Raw genomic sequence first — 19,567 nt, forward strand, 5'->3', positions numbered from 1 at the left:
CAGAATATAGGTTAGTCTGAGAGAAAATAGAAAATGACTTCTCCCATCAGGCCGCTGCAGCAGAGGCAGGGAGTCGGAGGGAGGGAGAATGTTTGTGATGTATTTTTAACCAGGTTTCCCCCGGAGGTGTGTTCGTCTGGCCTCTGAATGCACCAGTCAGTCACACCTGCTCCTATAGGTAGTCCCCTAAAGAGCGATTCAATTAGACCGAGTGCAACAACATCCATTTTCTAAAAAATTGAGCACTTTTCATACCATATTTAGTGTGTGTAGGTGCGTGTCTCTGTGTGCGCACATCAGTATGTATGTCAGTGCGTACAAACTGGTGTGTGTGTGTGTGTGTGTGTGTGTGTGTGTGCGCGCGTCAGAGCGTGTGTGTGTGTGGGCACACATCAGTATGTACTGTATGTCGGTGTGTACAAACTGATTGTGTTTGTGTGTGTGTGTTTATATGTGCGTAAGTGTGTGTGCGTGTGTGTACGTGCACGCATCGATATGTATGTCGGCGTGTGCATGCATTGGCACGTGCCGAACCTCCAGTATCCTCACCAGCGATGATCAAGGCCAGGCTCTAACAGAACAGTACACCACCCGCCTCTTGCTTTCTCTTTGTCTCTCGCCCACTTCTCCTCTCCCTCCGTCCCTCCATCCGTTAGCCTGGTCGATAGAAACGTGAGCTAGGGCACTGGGAGAGGCAGGTAGTCATCGGAGTACTGGTGGTGGTGTGTTGGCGGTTGGTTTGTGTTGGTGGTGTTGTGGTGGTGGTAGTGAAGAGGGAGGGAGAGAGAGCGATTTAGAGGAAGAGTGCATGAGGTAGTGGTGGAGGAGGTGACTTACCACACACACACACACACACACACACACACACACACACACACACACACACACACACACACACACACACACCGACTCACTAACTATGTAAAGTGCTTTGAGTGTCTTGAAAAACGTTATATAAATCCAATAGATTTCTATTATTAATATTATTAGAAAGAGAGAAAGGAGACATAGAGACTGAGAAACTGAAAGAGTAAGAGAGAGAGAGAGAGAGAGAGAGAGAGAGAGAGAGAGAGAGAGAGAGAGAGAGACAGAGCGAGTGAGTGAAAGAGAGAGAGCGAGAGAGAGATGGAGTTGTCACCTCTCTCCCCCCCAGGATGCCCTGAAGGCATCTCTGCCCCCCCCCCCGCGCCTCCCTCCTATCCACACTTCATGCCTTCCTCAGGTTTCTTCGGGAGAACAACACACACTTTCATCTCTTTCTCTCCATCACCCTCCTCTCCTGCTCCACTCCCAGTCCCACCATCATCCGTCTCATCCGTGTCCTAGACCGCTGAAGTTCACGCAGTACCAGTACAAGATCATTACAGGCCCAAAACACAGTTATTACCCACAGCCATAACCACCAGCCATTGTGGTGGGAGACTGCACACTTTTGGGTGGATTGACAAGATGGAGGCTTCAGAAGTCTATTCGAGTTTCTCTACAGAGGCCAGTGTGCTATTCAGATTTGATTTTAAAACTTTACAGACTCTTTTTTCGAAGGACATTGGTGTCCGGACAGGATGTTTTTGTTTGTCTTTCCCCCGGCTACGGGTCGAGCTTGGTTTCGGTGTATGCTTCGGGTTGCCTGTGTTTAATTAAACCCCCAATACAATCAGCTGCGGCCGCCCTGCTGTAATAGAGCTGCAGACAGACGATGGAAAGCCATGACAGCATAATCGACCAACGAATAACCCTCTTGACCGTTTTGGTCCTCCCTTCCAACGATGGTCAGGCCTTTCTCATTTGTTTTCAGCCACCCCTCCGGCCCCCAGGAACACGATTGATCGAAAACAAATCGAAGGAAAAAAAGAAGAAGTGAAACGCCCGCTCGACAGAATGGTGCTCGTTCACCCGCAGTCAGACAAAAGCATTCTTTAGCGACTTTAGTCTAAAGTCACAAAAACGATTTGTGATAGTACCATCAACCCAAGGCCTCCGCTACTCTTTTCTACCAAAGTGGAGAAACGCCCGTCCAATCCAGAGATGGCCTGTGTGCCAGGCGGTCCGACTCATCCGGTGCTGACTCAGAGCTCCCTTTGAATGTCAGCCCAAAATACAGTTAGAGGAGAGTTGGAGAGTGTGTGTGTGCACATAAAAATGCTGAGCTCTCAAAGCTAGATTTCACTCTCGCCTCTTTTTTACTTTTTTTTGTTGCGCTAATCAGCCCTGCAAGTTTCTTCATCTGCAGGGAGGCAGGTGCGTGCACACACACACACACACACACACACACACACACACACACACACACACACACACACACACACACACACACACACACACACACACACACACACACACACACACACACACACAGGTCCCTCCATTATTCTAAAGGCCGCCGTATCCCCAGGAGAGAGCAGGTATGGGCAGGATTATCCCCCATCACTTCTCCGCGTCACCCTCTGCTGTCACGAATCACTGGTGAGCTGCCTGTCTCTCTCTCCCTCCGTCGGGTAGGGTTGAGACGGTCTCTCTGTCCGTCTTTCTGTCTATAGCGTGGAGAGACACTCCATAAACGGCAGCTTTATGGACAAGCTCTAGAGTTTTCCTTCCTGCTTCTTTTCACATGCCTTAGAACAGCAGTGAAATTGTTTTCGATTTATCTTATTCAACTTCCTTTTAAAGCTAGCAAAACAAAGCAACCCCACTTCTTCAAGAGAGTGTTTGATGCCAGTGGTATTGTTTTTTTATTATTATATATTTAGGTCTATGCCAAAGCCCCTAGGCAGTCACTTCAAGTCTAGACTCTTAACGTTCGTGTTTTAATGTCCTAAGAAGAGCATTTCTTCTGTGCTGCGCACAGACAGCGGACTCGTGTTTAAAAAAAAAAAGAAAAACGACCGAAAGAAAGACAGAAAGCAAGCGAAGGGAAAGTGCTGAGTGTGGTGCAACGTGCGCGGGTTTAGGTGGAAACATATGGTCGCTGGGAGTGGAAGCAGCAGTGACTCCACCCCCCTGCTGTGTCTGTGTTTAATCCTCTCCACAGAGACTAGGGTAGCACTGCTTTACAAGGTGTTGCTTGGCCTTCTACTGCACTTGCAAATCATATTTTGTCCGTGTACATCGCACGGCCCGCGTTTAACAGGGCTGCAAAAATAAGTGTTCAGTTTAATTGTCTTCTGAATTAATAATGTCCGTCGGGGAACCGGTCTAAGCGTTTTAATACGCTCATACCGCTTGCACCCTTTTAGTAGAGTCCGGGTTCAAGATGATGTGGGATGTAGAAAACAATGAGTGAAAATATCGTGTCGCATTGCTCTGCCGTAGCCGTCTGTTCGTTCAATTTTTTACTGTCTTTAAACACTTTTATTAGTAAACCTTTGGGATCTTTGTATGTTGTCAGAATTCCCCCTCAAGACTGTTTTACCATCTGCCCTGTCACATATTTTTGACAAATTCATTATGTACTTTGCATACACACTATGACTACATATTCACGTTCCTAAATAATACATGCAGCATATTTTTCCTAAATGTGTTTTCTACGGCTGGTCTGGTCCCTGTCTGCAGAGGCTAAATTATTGATCAGTCGGGGGGAATTTTAAACGAGATTAAGCTTTACTGCATCCCTCAGCTCCTTACACACACACACACGTACACAGAGGCACACGGCAAACACGCACACACACACACATACAAAACAAAGACCCACTGAGGTACAGACACATACATACAGGCACACACACGTGCAAAGATACATAGAGATGCATGCACACACACACACACACACACACACACACACACACACACACACACACACACACACACACACACACACACACACACACACACACACACACACACACACAAAGATGGAGATTCATGCAGACACACATTCACATACAACCATACACACACACACACACCTCAGTGGCAGTAGTCACAGAGAAGATGTCAGACATCTGTTGACACATCATTGGCTGTCGCTAGGGAGATTTGAGAGAAAAAAAAGTAAGCAGGAGAAACGGGAGGGGGTGTTTGGAAGTATGTGTTGCCTTCCCTGTATTTCATCAGTTCCCCCTCTCAGTCAACGAGGCAACTGTGTTTGTGTGTCTGGTGTGAGAGATTGTGTGTGTGTGTGTGTGTGTGTGTGTGTGTGTGTGTGTGTGTGTGTGTGTGTGTGTGTGTGTGTGTGTGTGTGTGTGGATGTGGCTGTGCGTTTGGCGTGAGTGTGTGTGTGTGTGTGTGTGAGGGAAAGTCTGCGTGTGTGAGAGAGTATGTGTTAATGTTTGTGTGTCTGTGCGGATGTTGGTGTGCGTCTGGTGTGAGATAGTAAGAGTGTGTTTGTGTGTGTGTGAGGGAAGCATGGGTGTGTTTAAGAGAGAGTCTATGTGTGTGATAGTATGCATGTGCCTGTGTGAGTATGCGTGTGTGAGTATGCGTTTGTGTGTGTGTGTGTGTGTGTGTGTGTGTGTGGTTGATGTGTCTGAAGAGCGAGCGTGCGCTGTGTGCCCTGAGCCCAAAATACGGTGCACTCAACATGTGTTGTTCCTCCTCCTGCAGGGCGTATAAGAGCATCGAGGAGGACGACCTCAAGTTCCCCCTGATCTACGGAGAGGGGAAGAAGGTAGGAGACACGCACGCACACACACACACACACACACACATACAGGCTTACGTACTACACACACACACACACAGGTTACATACTACACACTCACACATACACACAGTCACCCCTGCAGCACCTTGCCTGTAATTAACATCTCACCAGGGAGAGAGAGAGAGAGAGAGAGAGAGAGAGAGAGAGAGAGAGAGAGAGAGAGAGAGAGAGAGAGAGAGAGAGAGAGAGAGAGAGAGAGAGAGAGAGAGAGAGAGAGAGAGAGAGAGAGAGAGAGAGATTCAGAAAACATCCTAATCCTCGCGTCAGTGTTTTTCTCTTACACACCGATACACATACCCAAGCCCCGTGGCATGGAAAACATCTCCAATTACTCAGATGGCTCTAGCTCTGCCTCCCTGTCAACTGGAGGCTGCCCATGGAGCTCCACATCCAAGTACCGCTGCTGGGAGGGAGCTGGACGGACGGAGGAACGGGTCTGTGTGGAAGTGGGTGGTTGGTACGGATTGGACAAAATCGAACAGACTCATCCAAGGACTCGTGCAGCTTTAACATTGCAGAGGGAGATGTGAATAAACAAGCTTATATAGATTGGTGTACGTTAAGAAGGTAAAAAAAAAAAAACGGCACTAAAACCCAATGGGTATTTGGAGATCCACGCTTAATGCCACGCAAAGGTCAAGACCCCGAACGTGTTCACATTTAGCCTCACGTAGCCTAGCCTAGCCTAGCTTAGCCGCGATGCTACACTGCACATACTGCAAGGCGTCTCGCCTTTGAGACACGGACACGAAAGGTCATGGCTGAAATATAATCGGCGGACGGATTGAACCAACCGCCCCTCCTGGCGCACACACGCACACGCACAGACACACACAGACAGACAGAACAAGGGTTCTCCTGATTCTCATACAGCCTACGTATAACAGACAGTAGAACTGACAGCTTAACAGACAGAGACAGCTCAGTCGTCAGAGCTGCGCTTTGACCGTCTGGCCGGGGGCATGTCAAAGCAGACCGCCAACCTCTGCTCGGGTTCATCAGATACACACACGTAAGCCCTTCACTACACACACACACACACCGCACTACAGTACACTATACACACACACACACACACACACACACACACACACACACACACACCGCACTACAGTACACTATACACACACACACACACACACACACACTACATATAGACACACGCGGGCACTACACTACATTATATATACACACACACATACGCACACACATAAGCGCACACACACACACAAACCACGCTCCACTACATATAGACACGCTTGCGCGCACTACACTACACTACACTACATATACACAGACACACACACACACACACACACTGCACTACACACACACAGATAACCCAGCACTACACACACATACACGCTACACTACCCACTACACAGCTCCCGGACAGTTGGCAGTGCCCTCCCCCCTACTCCGCAACCCCCCCCCCCCCCCCCCCCCGCCGACATCCTCCACCTCAAACCTTCCTCCCTTTGAAGTGAGAGGCGGGGGGAGATGGATGGGGGGATCTGTTTGAAGGGAGAGAAGGGGGGAGTCGGCGCGGGGGGGGGGGGGGGGGGGGGGGGGGGGGGGGGGGGGGGGGGGGGGGGGGGGGGGGGGGGGGAGAGAGAGAGAGAGGAATGCCAGAGCACTTCAAAGAGCGGTGTTCGGACTGGCCGCTCAGCGATTAATCCTGGCTTATTTCCCCCCCCCCCCCCCCCCCCCCCCCCCCCCCCCCCCCCCCCCCCCTCTCTTATGCCTGAGGAGCCCCGGCCGCCACTTTGAAACGCACACACACGCCCCCCCCCCCTCCTCGTCTCTGTGTTTAAGTCAATGTCTTACTCCACATCCATCCGAGGTATTTTCCATGCCACGGGGCTTTGGTGTGTGTGTGTGTGTGTGTGTGTGTGTGTGTGTGTGTGTGTGTGTGTGTGTGTGTGTGTGTGTGTGTGTGTGTGTGTGTGTGTGTGTGTGCGTGCGTAAAAAGAAAACCAAGATATCTTCTGCATGCAGGAGCGCCTGCTGCATCTCTCTCATGTCTGGCTGTGGTGGCGGGGCGCTCTCTCTCTCTCTCTCTCTCTCTCTCTCTCTCTCTCTCTCTCTCTCTCTCTCTCTCTCTCTCTCCTCTCGCTGTCTCTCTCTCTCTCTCTCTCTCTCTCTCTCTCTCCCCCTCTCCCTCTCCCTCTCTCTCTCTCTCTCTCCCTCTCCCTCTCCCTCTCCCTCTCCCTCTCTCTCTCTCTCTCTCTCTCTCTCTCTCTCTCTCTCTCTCTCGCGCCCCTAGATTCAATTAACTAAATGTGTTAGCTTTGTACTTGCGATGGGTTTGTACGGAGGACCATGTGGAGAGTTCATAAGGTCAACGGCTCTACAGGCCATCGCCTCGGGAGTGTAACAGAGGGTACATCAGGCGAACTGAAATGCTATCATTCTGCTCATGGTATCATGAGCAGTGTGTTTGGCTGTGTTAGTCACATGATGCGTTCATGCCAGTTGTTTATATCTGTTTAATCGCTGGCTAGTCATGCAGGGAGGCAGCAGCCCCTCCATGTTCATGTGAAGGAGAGAGATGGCATGTTTGAACATTTTTGCAATCATCCGTTGTGGTTGTGGCTGTTCTTTTGAACCTTCCTTAACCTAGAGGAGGCCATCTTGCTTATCACAGGGGTGTGAGGGATTGGCTACTTAATGAATGCCTCAACGTATTACTTTGTTCAAAACAGGCAATTATGATCATGCTAGTTTACCAAACACCCAGGAATCAGACCAGAGTACAGTTGGGTATTGCAGCTTCATGAAGTGTTGCCTGTCTCTACTTATTATATTGACTCTCAAACATCTGGGTTTGCTAATTCGCGACGGCTCAGAGGTGCAAATCAGCAGATTCTGGGATCATCCTCCAGCAACGCTCCACACACACACACACACACACACACACACACACACACACACACACACAGCATGGCATAGACAGAAGGCGCCTTACTGAACTCTGATTGGCTCTCCCCAGGCGCGGGTCTTGGCTACCATTGGCGTCACCAGAGGTCTTGGGGACCATGATCTGAAGGTGCATGACTCCAACATCTTCATCAAGCCTTTCCTGTCCTGCTGTCCAGAGGTAGGGCTGTTGCACGTTCTACATGTTGTTGTTGTTGTTGTTGAATTGACTCATTTCATACTTCATACCGCATGCTTCGTACTTATGATTATGATCATTGGTCCAATTAAGCAAAGCTTTTATCCAAATGATTTGTTGATATGTCCTTGAGGAGCATGTACAGGTTAGGCATCTTGCTCAAGAATTACAGTGAGGCTAGGAAAATGTGGGGTTCAAACTCCGAACCTTTTGGCTGGGAGTCAGACTCTCTGACGCTAGTAAAGCACAAGTGAAGCTGTCAACGCTGGTCCTGAGCTAAAGCCTATTTGGAGTAAATCCAGTTCTACTACAGCAACGTGTGCTCCGTCTAAGCTGCCAAATCGAATATGTTTAAATGAACCCTACTTATTTATTTAAGAACCATAACATATTGAGAAGAGCATTCGCCATTCAATCTGACTCGTCATGTGCAGTGATTTTCGAGAGAACTTTAAACAAGTGTTTGGCACGTGTGATTGTGAAACATGGCTTCAGGGCAATGGGTATTTTCAGGGCTTATTTTTTTTTTGCTCAACTGTCAAACAAATAAGTGCAACTTAAACACAGAAGGTCACCGCGCTGTCAACCCCGTGCACACACCAGCCAGTAACCGAAAGCCCATCTCCCTCCCTAAGCCATTAATAGACCATGGGGTTGCGGTGGGGTCCTGGTCAAACCTGTGGAATTCAAATTCCACAGCAAGCATATTCAGTCCCGCTGTCTCCCCCAGCAGATAGCCTAGTGTTCCTGATGTCCACATGCTGGCTTGATCTTTAATTCATCGCCCTCAGAGTTCAGTCATAGTTGAAAGGGGTTATATTTTTACATTACTTGCCGCAAGTTTTTCTTCACGAGGAGTTTTCCTTTCCTTTTGTCAGAGTCGTTTCGAAACGTTTCTGTACGGGGAAGCCCACGCAACACAAAGTTTGCCGTATTATGTGTTGGACAGGTGTCAAGAATGTTCGGTAAGGGTTTGGTAAGAAAATGATTGGGGAGGAATTAATTGTTATTGTTTGCATGATTTAGCGTCACGGCGAGGGTTGAACAAAGAATCGACTCACACTTCACTTCACTCCACTGCAAACCAATGTGACATACCACAGAAAAACGAATTGGCATTTATCAATAAAACGTCAAATAAAATAACATATTTGAGTCGGCAGCTTCAAGGTTGAATAAAGGTAAGGCCATATGCTGTCAGGAAGGTGAAAGGGGTCTGTGAGTCACTGCGATGGGACTGAAAAACGTGACCGTGGGCCCTGCGCTTGGTCTGTACTTTGTACATGAATTCTGGGAAAAGTGCTTCTAATCTCAATCTGCTGTGGCGCAGTCAGGCTGCTACTATCGTCCTGTGTCCTCGTCTGGCTGATGTTAAGTCCCACAGAGCTGGTGGGGCCACAGCCATCGTTAAATCTCTAATTAATACGCCGGGCCCAGGCCAGGGGCGACGTTTGTTGCGCTCTTTCAGAATGAGAGCGTGTGCTCAGCTCTACAGCCTCCCCCCCCCCCCACACACACATTTATAATCCCGTTTGTGTTGAAGGATTGTGATGAAGGATTGTGCCTCACAAGCGACAGACCATGTCTTCGGGCTATTTCAGAGGTGTGCGCTGAAGGATAAGTAAACAAAAGGGAAGCAGGCATTTTTCTGGGTGTAAGCAGAAGAATGAAAACACGACGGTGGGAAGGACTTCCTTGTCGAGGAGGTGAAGACCTTTTTTAAAAGACGATACCAGTATGGGTGATAAAACCATCGTCACCGTCTCTCCTGGCTTCTCTAAAACACGTTAACAATATCGTCTGTCAGAACTACTTGCTCGGACCGATTCTAGCAAAGAATATGTAGCGTGCCTGTTGCGAATTTTAATAACGTATTTTGGAATCAGTGTGCGTCAGTTTGTGGACAACATAACAGTGAATACAAGCTCTCTTATCATAAAGACCGAAGTGCTATACTGCCATTGTTTACATTTCTTTTGGCGCGTGCACACCTGATGTTATCGGGCAGAATCGCTACAAGGAAGTGATTCTTTATTTATTTAGTGAAACCAGGAGAGAAGGGTTACGATGCTTCGACCAACCAGGCTGTAATTGTCGTTCAAGCAGAGACTCAAGCCCAACATCAGGAGACCCCTTGTACACATCAAACATACAAAGTCTGACTCCTTGTATACGTTTTGAAGTCCACCCTTAAACTCCTTATCATTAAGCAACTCAGTCATTATCTTCCGATACATGTCGTAAAGGAGCAGATAGCACGTTGTCAACTGCATGTTGACAACTACGGATTGGGGGTCGAACCGAAGACCTTTCGCCTGTAGGTCAAACCGCCGCACCAGTACAACCATCCTTCCCCCCCCCCCCCCCCCCCATTCACCCTACGCCCCCTCTCACGAAACATCCAGGTCAAGGTTTACCCGCTCTCGCTGTTCGACCACGGCGCCGATGACGTGCTAGTGCTGGGAACCGACGGCCTGTGGGACGTGCTGTCCAACCAGGAAGTGGCCGAGGCGGTCACCGGTTTCCTGGCCAACTGCGACCCCGACGACCAGCACAGGCACGTCGGCTCATTGTTTCTCCCCCCCGAACTCTCTCTCAATCCCAGCTCCGTCCCACGCCACTCAAATGAACTGTATTCACGTGTTGGTATGAGTTTGTTTGAATTGCTCACAATTTGGAGCTGTCCAAGTTTGGATCAATGGCTCGGGATGGTTTTTCTGACCTCAATATGGAAATCACGATTATTCCAACAATTATTTTTTAGTTTGAAAACATGATGCATTTATTCAGCCCTTCTCTTCAAAAAAACATTTTGTAATTTGAGAACTGTTCAAATAAAAAAAAATGCAAATATGTATCCAGCTGTTTTTTATTCATTAAAAACATTTAATGAATAAAATAAATATACTTAAAAAGATTATAAAAAAAATAGTTTCAACTCGATTATATTAGTTTAGAGATCGTTTGACCCAAAAATGTATTAATTGCACAGGCACTACCATATTGGTGTTAATATTTCTCTCCCAGGCAAGTTGACAGAGGAGAGTACAAGCCACACTCTCGTCCACACTTCAGTCCTATTCTCTCATCACCTTTTCTCTTCTTCTGTTTTTAAATCAGGTACACCATGGCCGCCCAGGACCTGGTCATGCGAGCACGGGGCATGCTGAAGGACCGAAGCTGGAGGATTTCTGGCGACAGGCTGGGCTCCGGGGACGACATATCCGTCTATCTCATTCCCTTGATGTACGGCAACACGCAAACGTAGCCGCGCCCCCTCGCCGCCCCCCACCCCTGTTGTGTCTGTGTTCTCGTCAATCATTCGATCCTCCATGTCGAACGTCCGTTAAAGTGTCATCAGAGCGATTATGAACACGGTACATTATTTAAATCCCACAGGTTTTCTTCAGCATAACACTGAATCTAGAATTTGGGACGGGAGATTTACTCACTGGGGAGTTTTAACACGGAGAGCTCGACTGCTACTGGATCAGCGATGATTCAAAAGATTTTAATCTATAGGATTCAGGAAGTGAGATATGGGTTCATGCAAGGTCACAAGCCCCAGACCATAGCCATGCCGCTAATGAAACCTGGTGGATGCAGTAAAAATATTCAAATTTGGAAAACGTCCATCTTTCACTTTGCGTCAGAGGACTACGTCTGACTGGGGAACCCTGCGGCACAAATCCCACTAAGCGGCGTTTAAAATGGAGTCCACCGTTTGAGAATGTCTTGTACCTCTCCCCTCTGCTGGCCTTAGGTTAGGCGACCCTGAACTTGCTCATGGGTTTGAGACTTTCCCGTTTAAGTGAAACCCAAAGCCAAGCTTTCAAAATAGACCTGCCGTCGCACCTTAAACAATTCAAATCGTTAATTTATTTCACGAGTCCAAAGGCATCTGCACAGGGCAAAGGATGGTGTTAAAGTGTATGCCTAAATAGGCCTTCTTTACCCAGCTTAATGGCAATAGTGTTTATGTAGAACAATCCCCAGACTTTAAAATGTTGTATATTCTGGTCAAAGAAATGTATTGGTGTATGTATGTATGTTTTTCTTTTTTTGCTGTTTGTGAGAAAATGGGTTGGCGACTCAAGATGGGAGGTGAATGTACGCTTGGTATTATTGTTAATGATTAACAATATTTCGAAGGACTATTGAAGAGTACGGCAGTGAACCCGCTGCATATATATTTATCATTACTGCATTGTGTTTCTATCGGCCCTAGTTGACGTTTATATTTAAGATAAAATAATCTGTTCAATCAATGAGCCCTCAAAAAGGTTAACAGCATCCGAAAGGTCAGAATTGATCTCTAAGGATTAAGGTACGAGAAAAAACTTTAATTGATGTCAGGCTAGGCGGTAAGCTCCGACGCTTAATTTTTTTAATTTAATGACTTCTGTTGGTAACAGATAATTTAAGAAGACGAAGGAAACAAAGCATTTTTTTTCTGGTGCTTTTATCCAAAGTGAGGGAGAAGTATTCCGATTATTGGTGTCAGTTTAATGTACACAGCCCTTCCTAGTGCATCATCCCTCCGGCCCCTACCTTTAAATTACGTCATATTGCAATGTGATTTAAAAATAATAAGTTAGTGTCAATCCAGTGATCTACCTCGTTAATTCCCTCCTTTTCTGTTTTAATTCCATCTATAGTAGATATTCTCTTCAACTTTCTAATAACACACCGAAGGATTCCTGTGCCATATGTAAGTGCAGAAATGCACTGCAGTTAAAACCAAGTCACTCAGGAAGCTGTGTGATGGATTTATAGAGTACTATAATGAGTTTATTGTATACTTATGTTATCTTGTGCTTGTTTGTTGTCAGCGTTTTACCGCCACCCATTTCCGTTTTTAAATTAAAGCGATTAAATCCTTTGTAATGAAGTCTGCATAGTTGTGTCACTACAATATACAATACCACTTTACGTTTTTCTAAAATATTTAATTATGTTAATTTTGTTTTTCTCTTCTGCATTAGATTGGTATGCATGATTAATTATATTTATATCAAGTAGAGGTCTTCTCACAAACAAGTAAAAGCACAAGGTTACTTAGGATAACTCTGTGTAAATACCATTCCAAGGGCAAAGGTTCCTCCTTATTTCTGATGTTTCTTTAGCGCTGTATATTTTCTTTCCTATACTTGAAGAAACTACGGTAGTCATTTGTACGATTTCGGAAATGTGATGTAATTTGAAGAGGACTACGTAATGAGCTTTTAAATGTAAAAACGCAATGTGGTATCTTCATAAGAGCTCTTTGAAGCCATGTCTTACTCTGTAACAAGAAGAAATGGATCATTACGGTCCTCTCCTTTTGGTGGTAGCATTGATGACGTGAATAAAGCCATGATCTCTCCAGTAACAAGTTGTCTTAATTATTGAGTGTTTATTTATTGACTTCTAAAGGATCAGCAAAGTCAGAAAGTCCCGCTCTTTGGACATTCAATTAAAGTAGAAACTAAAACCCCACATCGAGCCAAAGGTAACCAGACTGTTGTTATTGAAACTGCTTTGCTTGTTATGCTACCATTATGTCCGTCCATCATGGCAGCTATTGCACTGCTAACCGTCCTTAACCATAGAAGGAGGGCTCCCTCTTTCTGCGTTCCTTCTCACGGTCTCTTTCTTGATAATGAAGGGTGTTGTTCCTTGCCCTTTGGAGGGCTTAGAGTTAATAGAGGGTGGTGTATAATGTGCCCTGTGAGGTCCTCTGAGACTGTAACAGTGATTAAGGGCTGTACAAATAAAGTTGACTTGACTTGTAGGGTAACCGAACACTTAAAACAGTGGTTATTCCCGATTGGCTGAACTGGTCCCCGGCTGGTGATGTCACTACCTGGCACCGACTGCCGGCGTGTTTTGGTGCTGTGCTTATGGTCGGACTTTAGTGTGCGGTTACTCTTACAGTCAGAGGATATTCTCATTTACCCTCTCATGGATGGACCATGTGAGACCTACTCCCTTTCTGAGCCAGTAATACTAGGCTAGTGATGCCAACCACTGATAAAGCAGAAAACTCCAGATGGGGAAATTATAACGCAGAACACACCCTTGAGTGTGTGTTCTTCTGGACGCAACAGGGGCATGTGCAACACAGAATGCAACATTTGCCTAGATCTTAGAAACCTTGAACTATGTAAGTTCGGTTCATTAAATTTCCAATTGCAGTGCATGCTGGGTAATACCCAATAAGAATGCTAAAACTGGAGCCATGACAGATTCGAGATTCAACAACAATCCTAATCAGCGCCCAGAGATTTCCCCGTGACGATGTTGTTCAGCGGAAGTTATGAAAAAGTCTAGACCGTTCTCATCTATCCTGGCCTTTGGGACATATTGGTTCGAGCACGCACGCACTCAATGAGCTTTGATGAGAAACCGCCAAGACTGAATGATACCGGTTTATGTTCAACACACTGCATCATCTTTTCAGCTTCATTCACGTTAAAATGGGAATGGTCCCTGCGGCCTCCTGTCAAAAGCAATGTGCTCAGGGTGGATTAAGCAACCATGGAAATTGAGACGACACATTGGAAGCACCGACTCCGGGGAATGAAGGCTTATTTACCCAGAGGCCATCTTAACACGAGCTGGGTAGGGGAGCTGATTGCAGAATGCCACGTTCAGAGAAGGGTCGTGTTTTTATTCGTAATGGACTGAATAATCGGGAGGGTGAAATGAATGTGAGGTAAATGTAACACACCTGCAACCCGTCATGTTTTTAGATGCGTGTCCCCATAAATCATAAAGCCTAAGAAGTCAAACTTAAAAGAGATGGTGGGCTGTGGCCAGGCCCCCCCCCCCCCCCCCTCCCCCCCTGGGTGGAGCCATCTGGTCCCAGTAGACAAGACCAGTGTCCTCCTACCCCCAGACCAGCATTGATCTGGCACTACTCCCCCCCCCCCCCGCCCCCCGCCCCCGTGTGTGTGTGTGTGTGTGTTTGTGTGTGTGTGTGTGTGTGTGTGTGTGTGTGTGTGTGTGTGTGTGTGGTCCAGATTGGATGACGGCAATGATGACACAGGCTTTCCTGCTGTGGGTGGCTTGTTTTTTTCAAGGTCGCCCACGCCCCCCCCCCCCCCCCCCCCCCCCCCCCCCTCCCTGTATACAGGCCCCTTCCACCGACGAAGAGTATCTTCAGCTTCAGCTAGCGGTGGTGGAGTCCTACTCATCTCCCCTATTATGTGTGTGCGCGTGTATACGTGTGTGTCCTTCTTCCCAGCACATTCTAACGAGAGAAGAACAATCTGCCCTTTTTTTTCCCCGACTGGTCTCCATCGTCAGGAATGTTTTTTTTATTTTTTTTTACGTGTAAAGCGAATCAGGTCCTATTGGGTTTCCCACCCCCGGCCCGGTCTCCAGCAGACCGTACCCACAGCGGTGCTCCCGGGTAGGGATCCACCTGCCAAACCAAAGGGGCTTTCCGCCCCCCTCACACACTCCCGGGTGTCACGCGTCGACATCGGCCAATCGCATGAAGGCATGCGAGGAATGTTGGCTACCGTGTCAACCCCCCCCCCCCCCCCTCCTCCCTCACACACACACACGTACACACACACACACACATACACACACACACTCCTGCAGCTGTGGCCATAGTCTCAGTCGGAACATATTCCTTAAAGGTGTGTGTTTATGTGTATGTGTGTGTGGGGGGCGGGGGGGGGGGGTTCACGGAGCCAATGTGTGTCTACGGCCTAGTCAGGCTCATGGTTCGGTGGGCTTGACTGTATTGTGGATGGTGTAGGACCACATACACGCGAATGGGTCCTGGATGACTGGCGGATAGTGGTGTAATGTCCTCCTTTACACCCCGCCCCTCAAGAGGCGACCTCTCATTACGTAGAGAAAGTGCCTTGGCAGTCCGTGGAAGAGTAGCACACTGTGAAGTACTGGCATCGGTCCGAGCGCGTCTGAATCACGGATGGATAGTGAGAGGTTTTGACGTTGCACCTCAAATACACACACAACGAAAACATAAAACTAACTATTCATGCAAGAATCGTCGTTATCTTCAATGATTCACACCTCCAAAAATACCTTTTTGTTTTTCCTGTACTTAGGTTTGCCTTTGTGGGTGTATATAATTGCAATCGGTTGATGTAACGTTATCAAATATGAAAACATAATCTTATATTTAAATCTGGAATCATGACATAATTTGCCACATTGCCTTTCTTAGGACACAAGGAATGGAGAAGAACCTGAAATTAGCCCCACTATGTAATGAAACGAGAATCGAAAATTGTTATAAAAATCTGTAATCGATTTTGAACCGAAGATTAATCCCCCTATAGCAATAACCCTGTTCTACCCTGACAAGCAAGTCCTCTCTTTAAACCTAGACTAGTGTGTGTGTGTGTGTGTGTGTGTGTGTGTGTGTGTGTGTGTGTGTGTGTGTGTGTGTGTGTGTAGTAAGCCATCAACTGTCCAAACCCCCCAAAACAGGCCCTATTCAACCGACAAACAAGTACAACCCACACATTTTCCCTGCTCTGCTTGGGGCCCTCCGAATTCCACCCTTCATCACAGCAGATGTTGAGTGTGAATAATCGGGCCCCGAAATGAACATAACTCCGTAACACACCAGGAAGTGTGAACTCATAAATATTTCATGCTAGTCCTCCTGGGGGGTCAAATGCAGGCTCACACAGTCCCTGGGGGCTGGGGATTAAAACAGCAGCCTGTGCACGGTCTACTCATGGCAGTCTGCCACTGCAGCCAATCAGATCATAGCCACCACCGCCCCCCCCGCCAATCTTATCCAGATCAAATAAAAGTGTAGAACTGTAATGAAATAGATAAGAATGAGAAAGATATTTAGAATATCGATTGGACCGATGGAGTGCGTTAGAAGTAGCAGCAGCCTACCTTGTGTAAAAAGGGGCTACATTCGCGGTAGGCATTTATAACTGAAGAGGAGACACCATGCTTTGTAATGGTGTGCGTGTGAGTGTATTTTATACTTTCTATAGAGAATGTACTTCTTTTTTTAAAATGCCCTTGGGTAGCAAACATCCTGAAGTATGTGGGCGTTTTTAACATGGCCGGGTGGGAGCCATTACCCGGACATGGGCCTATAGGTGGCACAAAGCATGTTCTGTCCTCCCTGTGTGCGCTGTGAACTGTAGACGAACAAAGGCCACGGTAAGGAGAGGACTCGTGTGTATGAAAGCAGATGGAGTACTGCATGCTACAGGGCAGCAGTGGCCTGGCCACGTCACTTCTCTATAGCAACAGCTAACCTCGTTCCCAGGCGTTCGCGGATCAGGACGAAACGGCTGGAACGGGATGCTCGTTATTGGCTAGAGAGAGGGCGGGACTATCGATTACGTGGGTTTAGCGGCGCGAGTAGTGATATCCATTTCCGTCATACGTTTTGAAATTATATTTGTAGAAACTACATATTTATTTTCTTGTCGTTTATATTCTCGTCAAGATATAATTCTTCTTGCTCCGGGAACGGTAACCTGGCGTAGGTGTACATGGAAAGTAACAGCCCGGAAATTGCGTTGCAGTAGACCGGGATAACGTTACAATTCAGGATCCTCTCTTACCCTACGAAATAGCCCAATGACCTACATGCTTTCTACTAAACCCGCCATGCCTGATTGAGTAAAAACGATGTACATCGGTTCGATGCGCAGTCCGTTGGCACGTTACTTCTATCGACTTAAACAAGAATGTTTAAAAACTAGTTGCATTCCATTACTGAAAATAAAGGTTAATTTTTCGCTCCATTATGAAAGAGCATTCAACATGATCCGAAGCAAAATCAAACCAACTCAAAGTCGAGTCTGCACAGATCGTCCATCGTGTCATGCAATGTGGTCACCAAAGTTGCATACATAAAGACAAGCTTTTCCAATGAATAAAACCAATTTTATTTGATGACACATGGTACAGTTACAAATGCTGCTGTTTAACGGTCGACTCTATACGTTATTGTACAGGAAAAGGAAGATTAAAAAGCGAATTAAAAAAAATGTATTTATCCTTATAGATGAGTTTTAAACCTCGGGAATACTATGAGCTAGGGTTACCTGAAACGCGCATAACATTCTTCAGTTGTAGTACAACACCAGCACTGGCAAGGCAGTAGCTTGCGCAGTCATCTCCATAGCGGGCAGTGTCTCAACCCAACCAACAGCACAAACTACTACCTCAGCCAGTACATGGTCCACCACAGGATTCGGGACACGCGAAGAAAAATCATCGAGAAAACGCAAGAAATGTACAAAAAAGAAAAAAATCCCTCAACATAAAATGACTTCGGCTTCAGCTCCGATAGAACAGCAACATTCCCACAAGTCCTTGCACCAGATTCTTCCCCTTCTTCAGTGAGCAGACTTGAAATACTAGACGAGAGGAAACCCCGCCCAAAGCAGACCTCCCTCTTTCTCCTCCTCCTCACCGTTTTCCCCAGCTCACCCAGACAACCCGCGGTCCTTTCCCTCACATGACCTGAAAGACAACAGCATCCACGCCCGCCTTTGGCTTCGTTATACTACCGTATGTCCAGCTTGAAAATGATGCGTGTAGAAAATCCAATGGTGAATTATATTTTTGCATGACGAGATCCGCGGTACGCATACCTGTAATACTTGGAATCCACTAAGTTTAAATCCTAACCTCAGTGGTGATTACACGGGGAAAGGTACAAATATTTTTCTCCAGACCAAGTGTAAAAAAGATCCAATAATGCATGCATTTATATATATATTTTATTTAATAAGATGTTGCAATATTATGCCGTACTACTGAAATGTTGTATATTGTTCACAGTGTTTGGATTTTGATTCACCTTCATTATCTTTCTCGGATGAAATGAATATCAGTGTTATTGTAACACGTCGGTATGCAAATCATCATACAAACAACCATAGGTTAAATCCATTAGTGAATACCCTCTGCAAATGAACACTGCGAAACTATTAATTGCTCCATTCATGAGATTTCTTTTTAAACTGCATTTTCCATTGATAATATCAATTGCAATAATAAAAACACTTTGATGGAGGCGTCTATGAATTCAAAACATCACAGCCAAACAAAGAGCAATAGTTCACAATCAAGCAAACATGGCGAGTTGTTTGTAGAACTGTCCCATTTATTTTACGCAGACAAGAACATCCCTTCCTCCAATGGCTGACCAATGACGACATGGAATGTGACAGTAAACACTGCTTTTTACTCTTGCATAAATCCCACATGGTTGAAAATGGTGCAAAAGTCTGTTCAGTCAGTAAAGCCCAAGTATCATTATTATTATCATTATTATTAATTTTGTTTTAATTTAATTACATCATGACCACCACACCACACACTGTACATAGTTTCCTCAGTTAGGAAAAAATAAAACAATTCTCCAAAGGACACACAGCGTTTCTCTTGTTTCTGTCACCATGACTGGGGTTTGCTGGAGTGAGTTTCTTTCCTCGGTGTGTGCGTCGGAGTGAGAGAGGCGGGGTCCTCTGTGTTTTAGTAGATCAAGTCATCAGATGTCAGAGCGGTACGAGCAGGCTTCACGTCTGACATGACCGCGGGTCACTTCGGATTCAGAGTCTGTCCACATGACGTGGGTAGTTTGTGTGTCTGTGTGTGTGTATTTACCTGTGTGTGTGTATGTTTGCACGTGCGTGTGTGTATGTGTGCACGCGCGAGTGTGTGTGTGTGTATACCTGTATGTGTGTGTTTGTGTGCACACGTGTGTGTTTGTGTGTTAGTGAATGTGTGTGTACCTGTATTAGTGTATACCTGTGTGTGTGTGTGCGTGTGTGTGTGTGTGTGTGTGTGTG

General features: G+C 46.5%; 1 protein-coding gene across 1 annotated transcript in view; it reads left to right on the forward strand.

The window, feature by feature from the left end:
* Nucleotides 1-13,134, forward strand: part of ppm1h (protein phosphatase, Mg2+/Mn2+ dependent, 1H) — a 29,713-nt gene extending 16,579 nt beyond the window's left edge. Inside the window, exons 7-10 of the mRNA XM_030365936.1 lie at nucleotides 4,546-4,609; nucleotides 7,638-7,745; nucleotides 10,169-10,320; nucleotides 10,884-13,134. Of these exons, the coding sequence (XP_030221796.1) occupies nucleotides 4,546-4,609; nucleotides 7,638-7,745; nucleotides 10,169-10,320; nucleotides 10,884-11,031 (472 nt within the window). The 3' untranslated portion in view covers nucleotides 11,032-13,134. The remainder of the gene's footprint in view (nucleotides 1-4,545; nucleotides 4,610-7,637; nucleotides 7,746-10,168; nucleotides 10,321-10,883) is intronic.
* Nucleotides 13,135-19,567: the final 6,433 nt, after the last annotated feature.

Source organism: Gadus morhua, chromosome 9, assembly GCF_902167405.1.
Source record: "Gadus morhua chromosome 9, gadMor3.0, whole genome shotgun sequence".
NCBI classification, from domain to species: Eukaryota; Metazoa; Chordata; class Actinopteri; order Gadiformes; family Gadidae; genus Gadus; species Gadus morhua.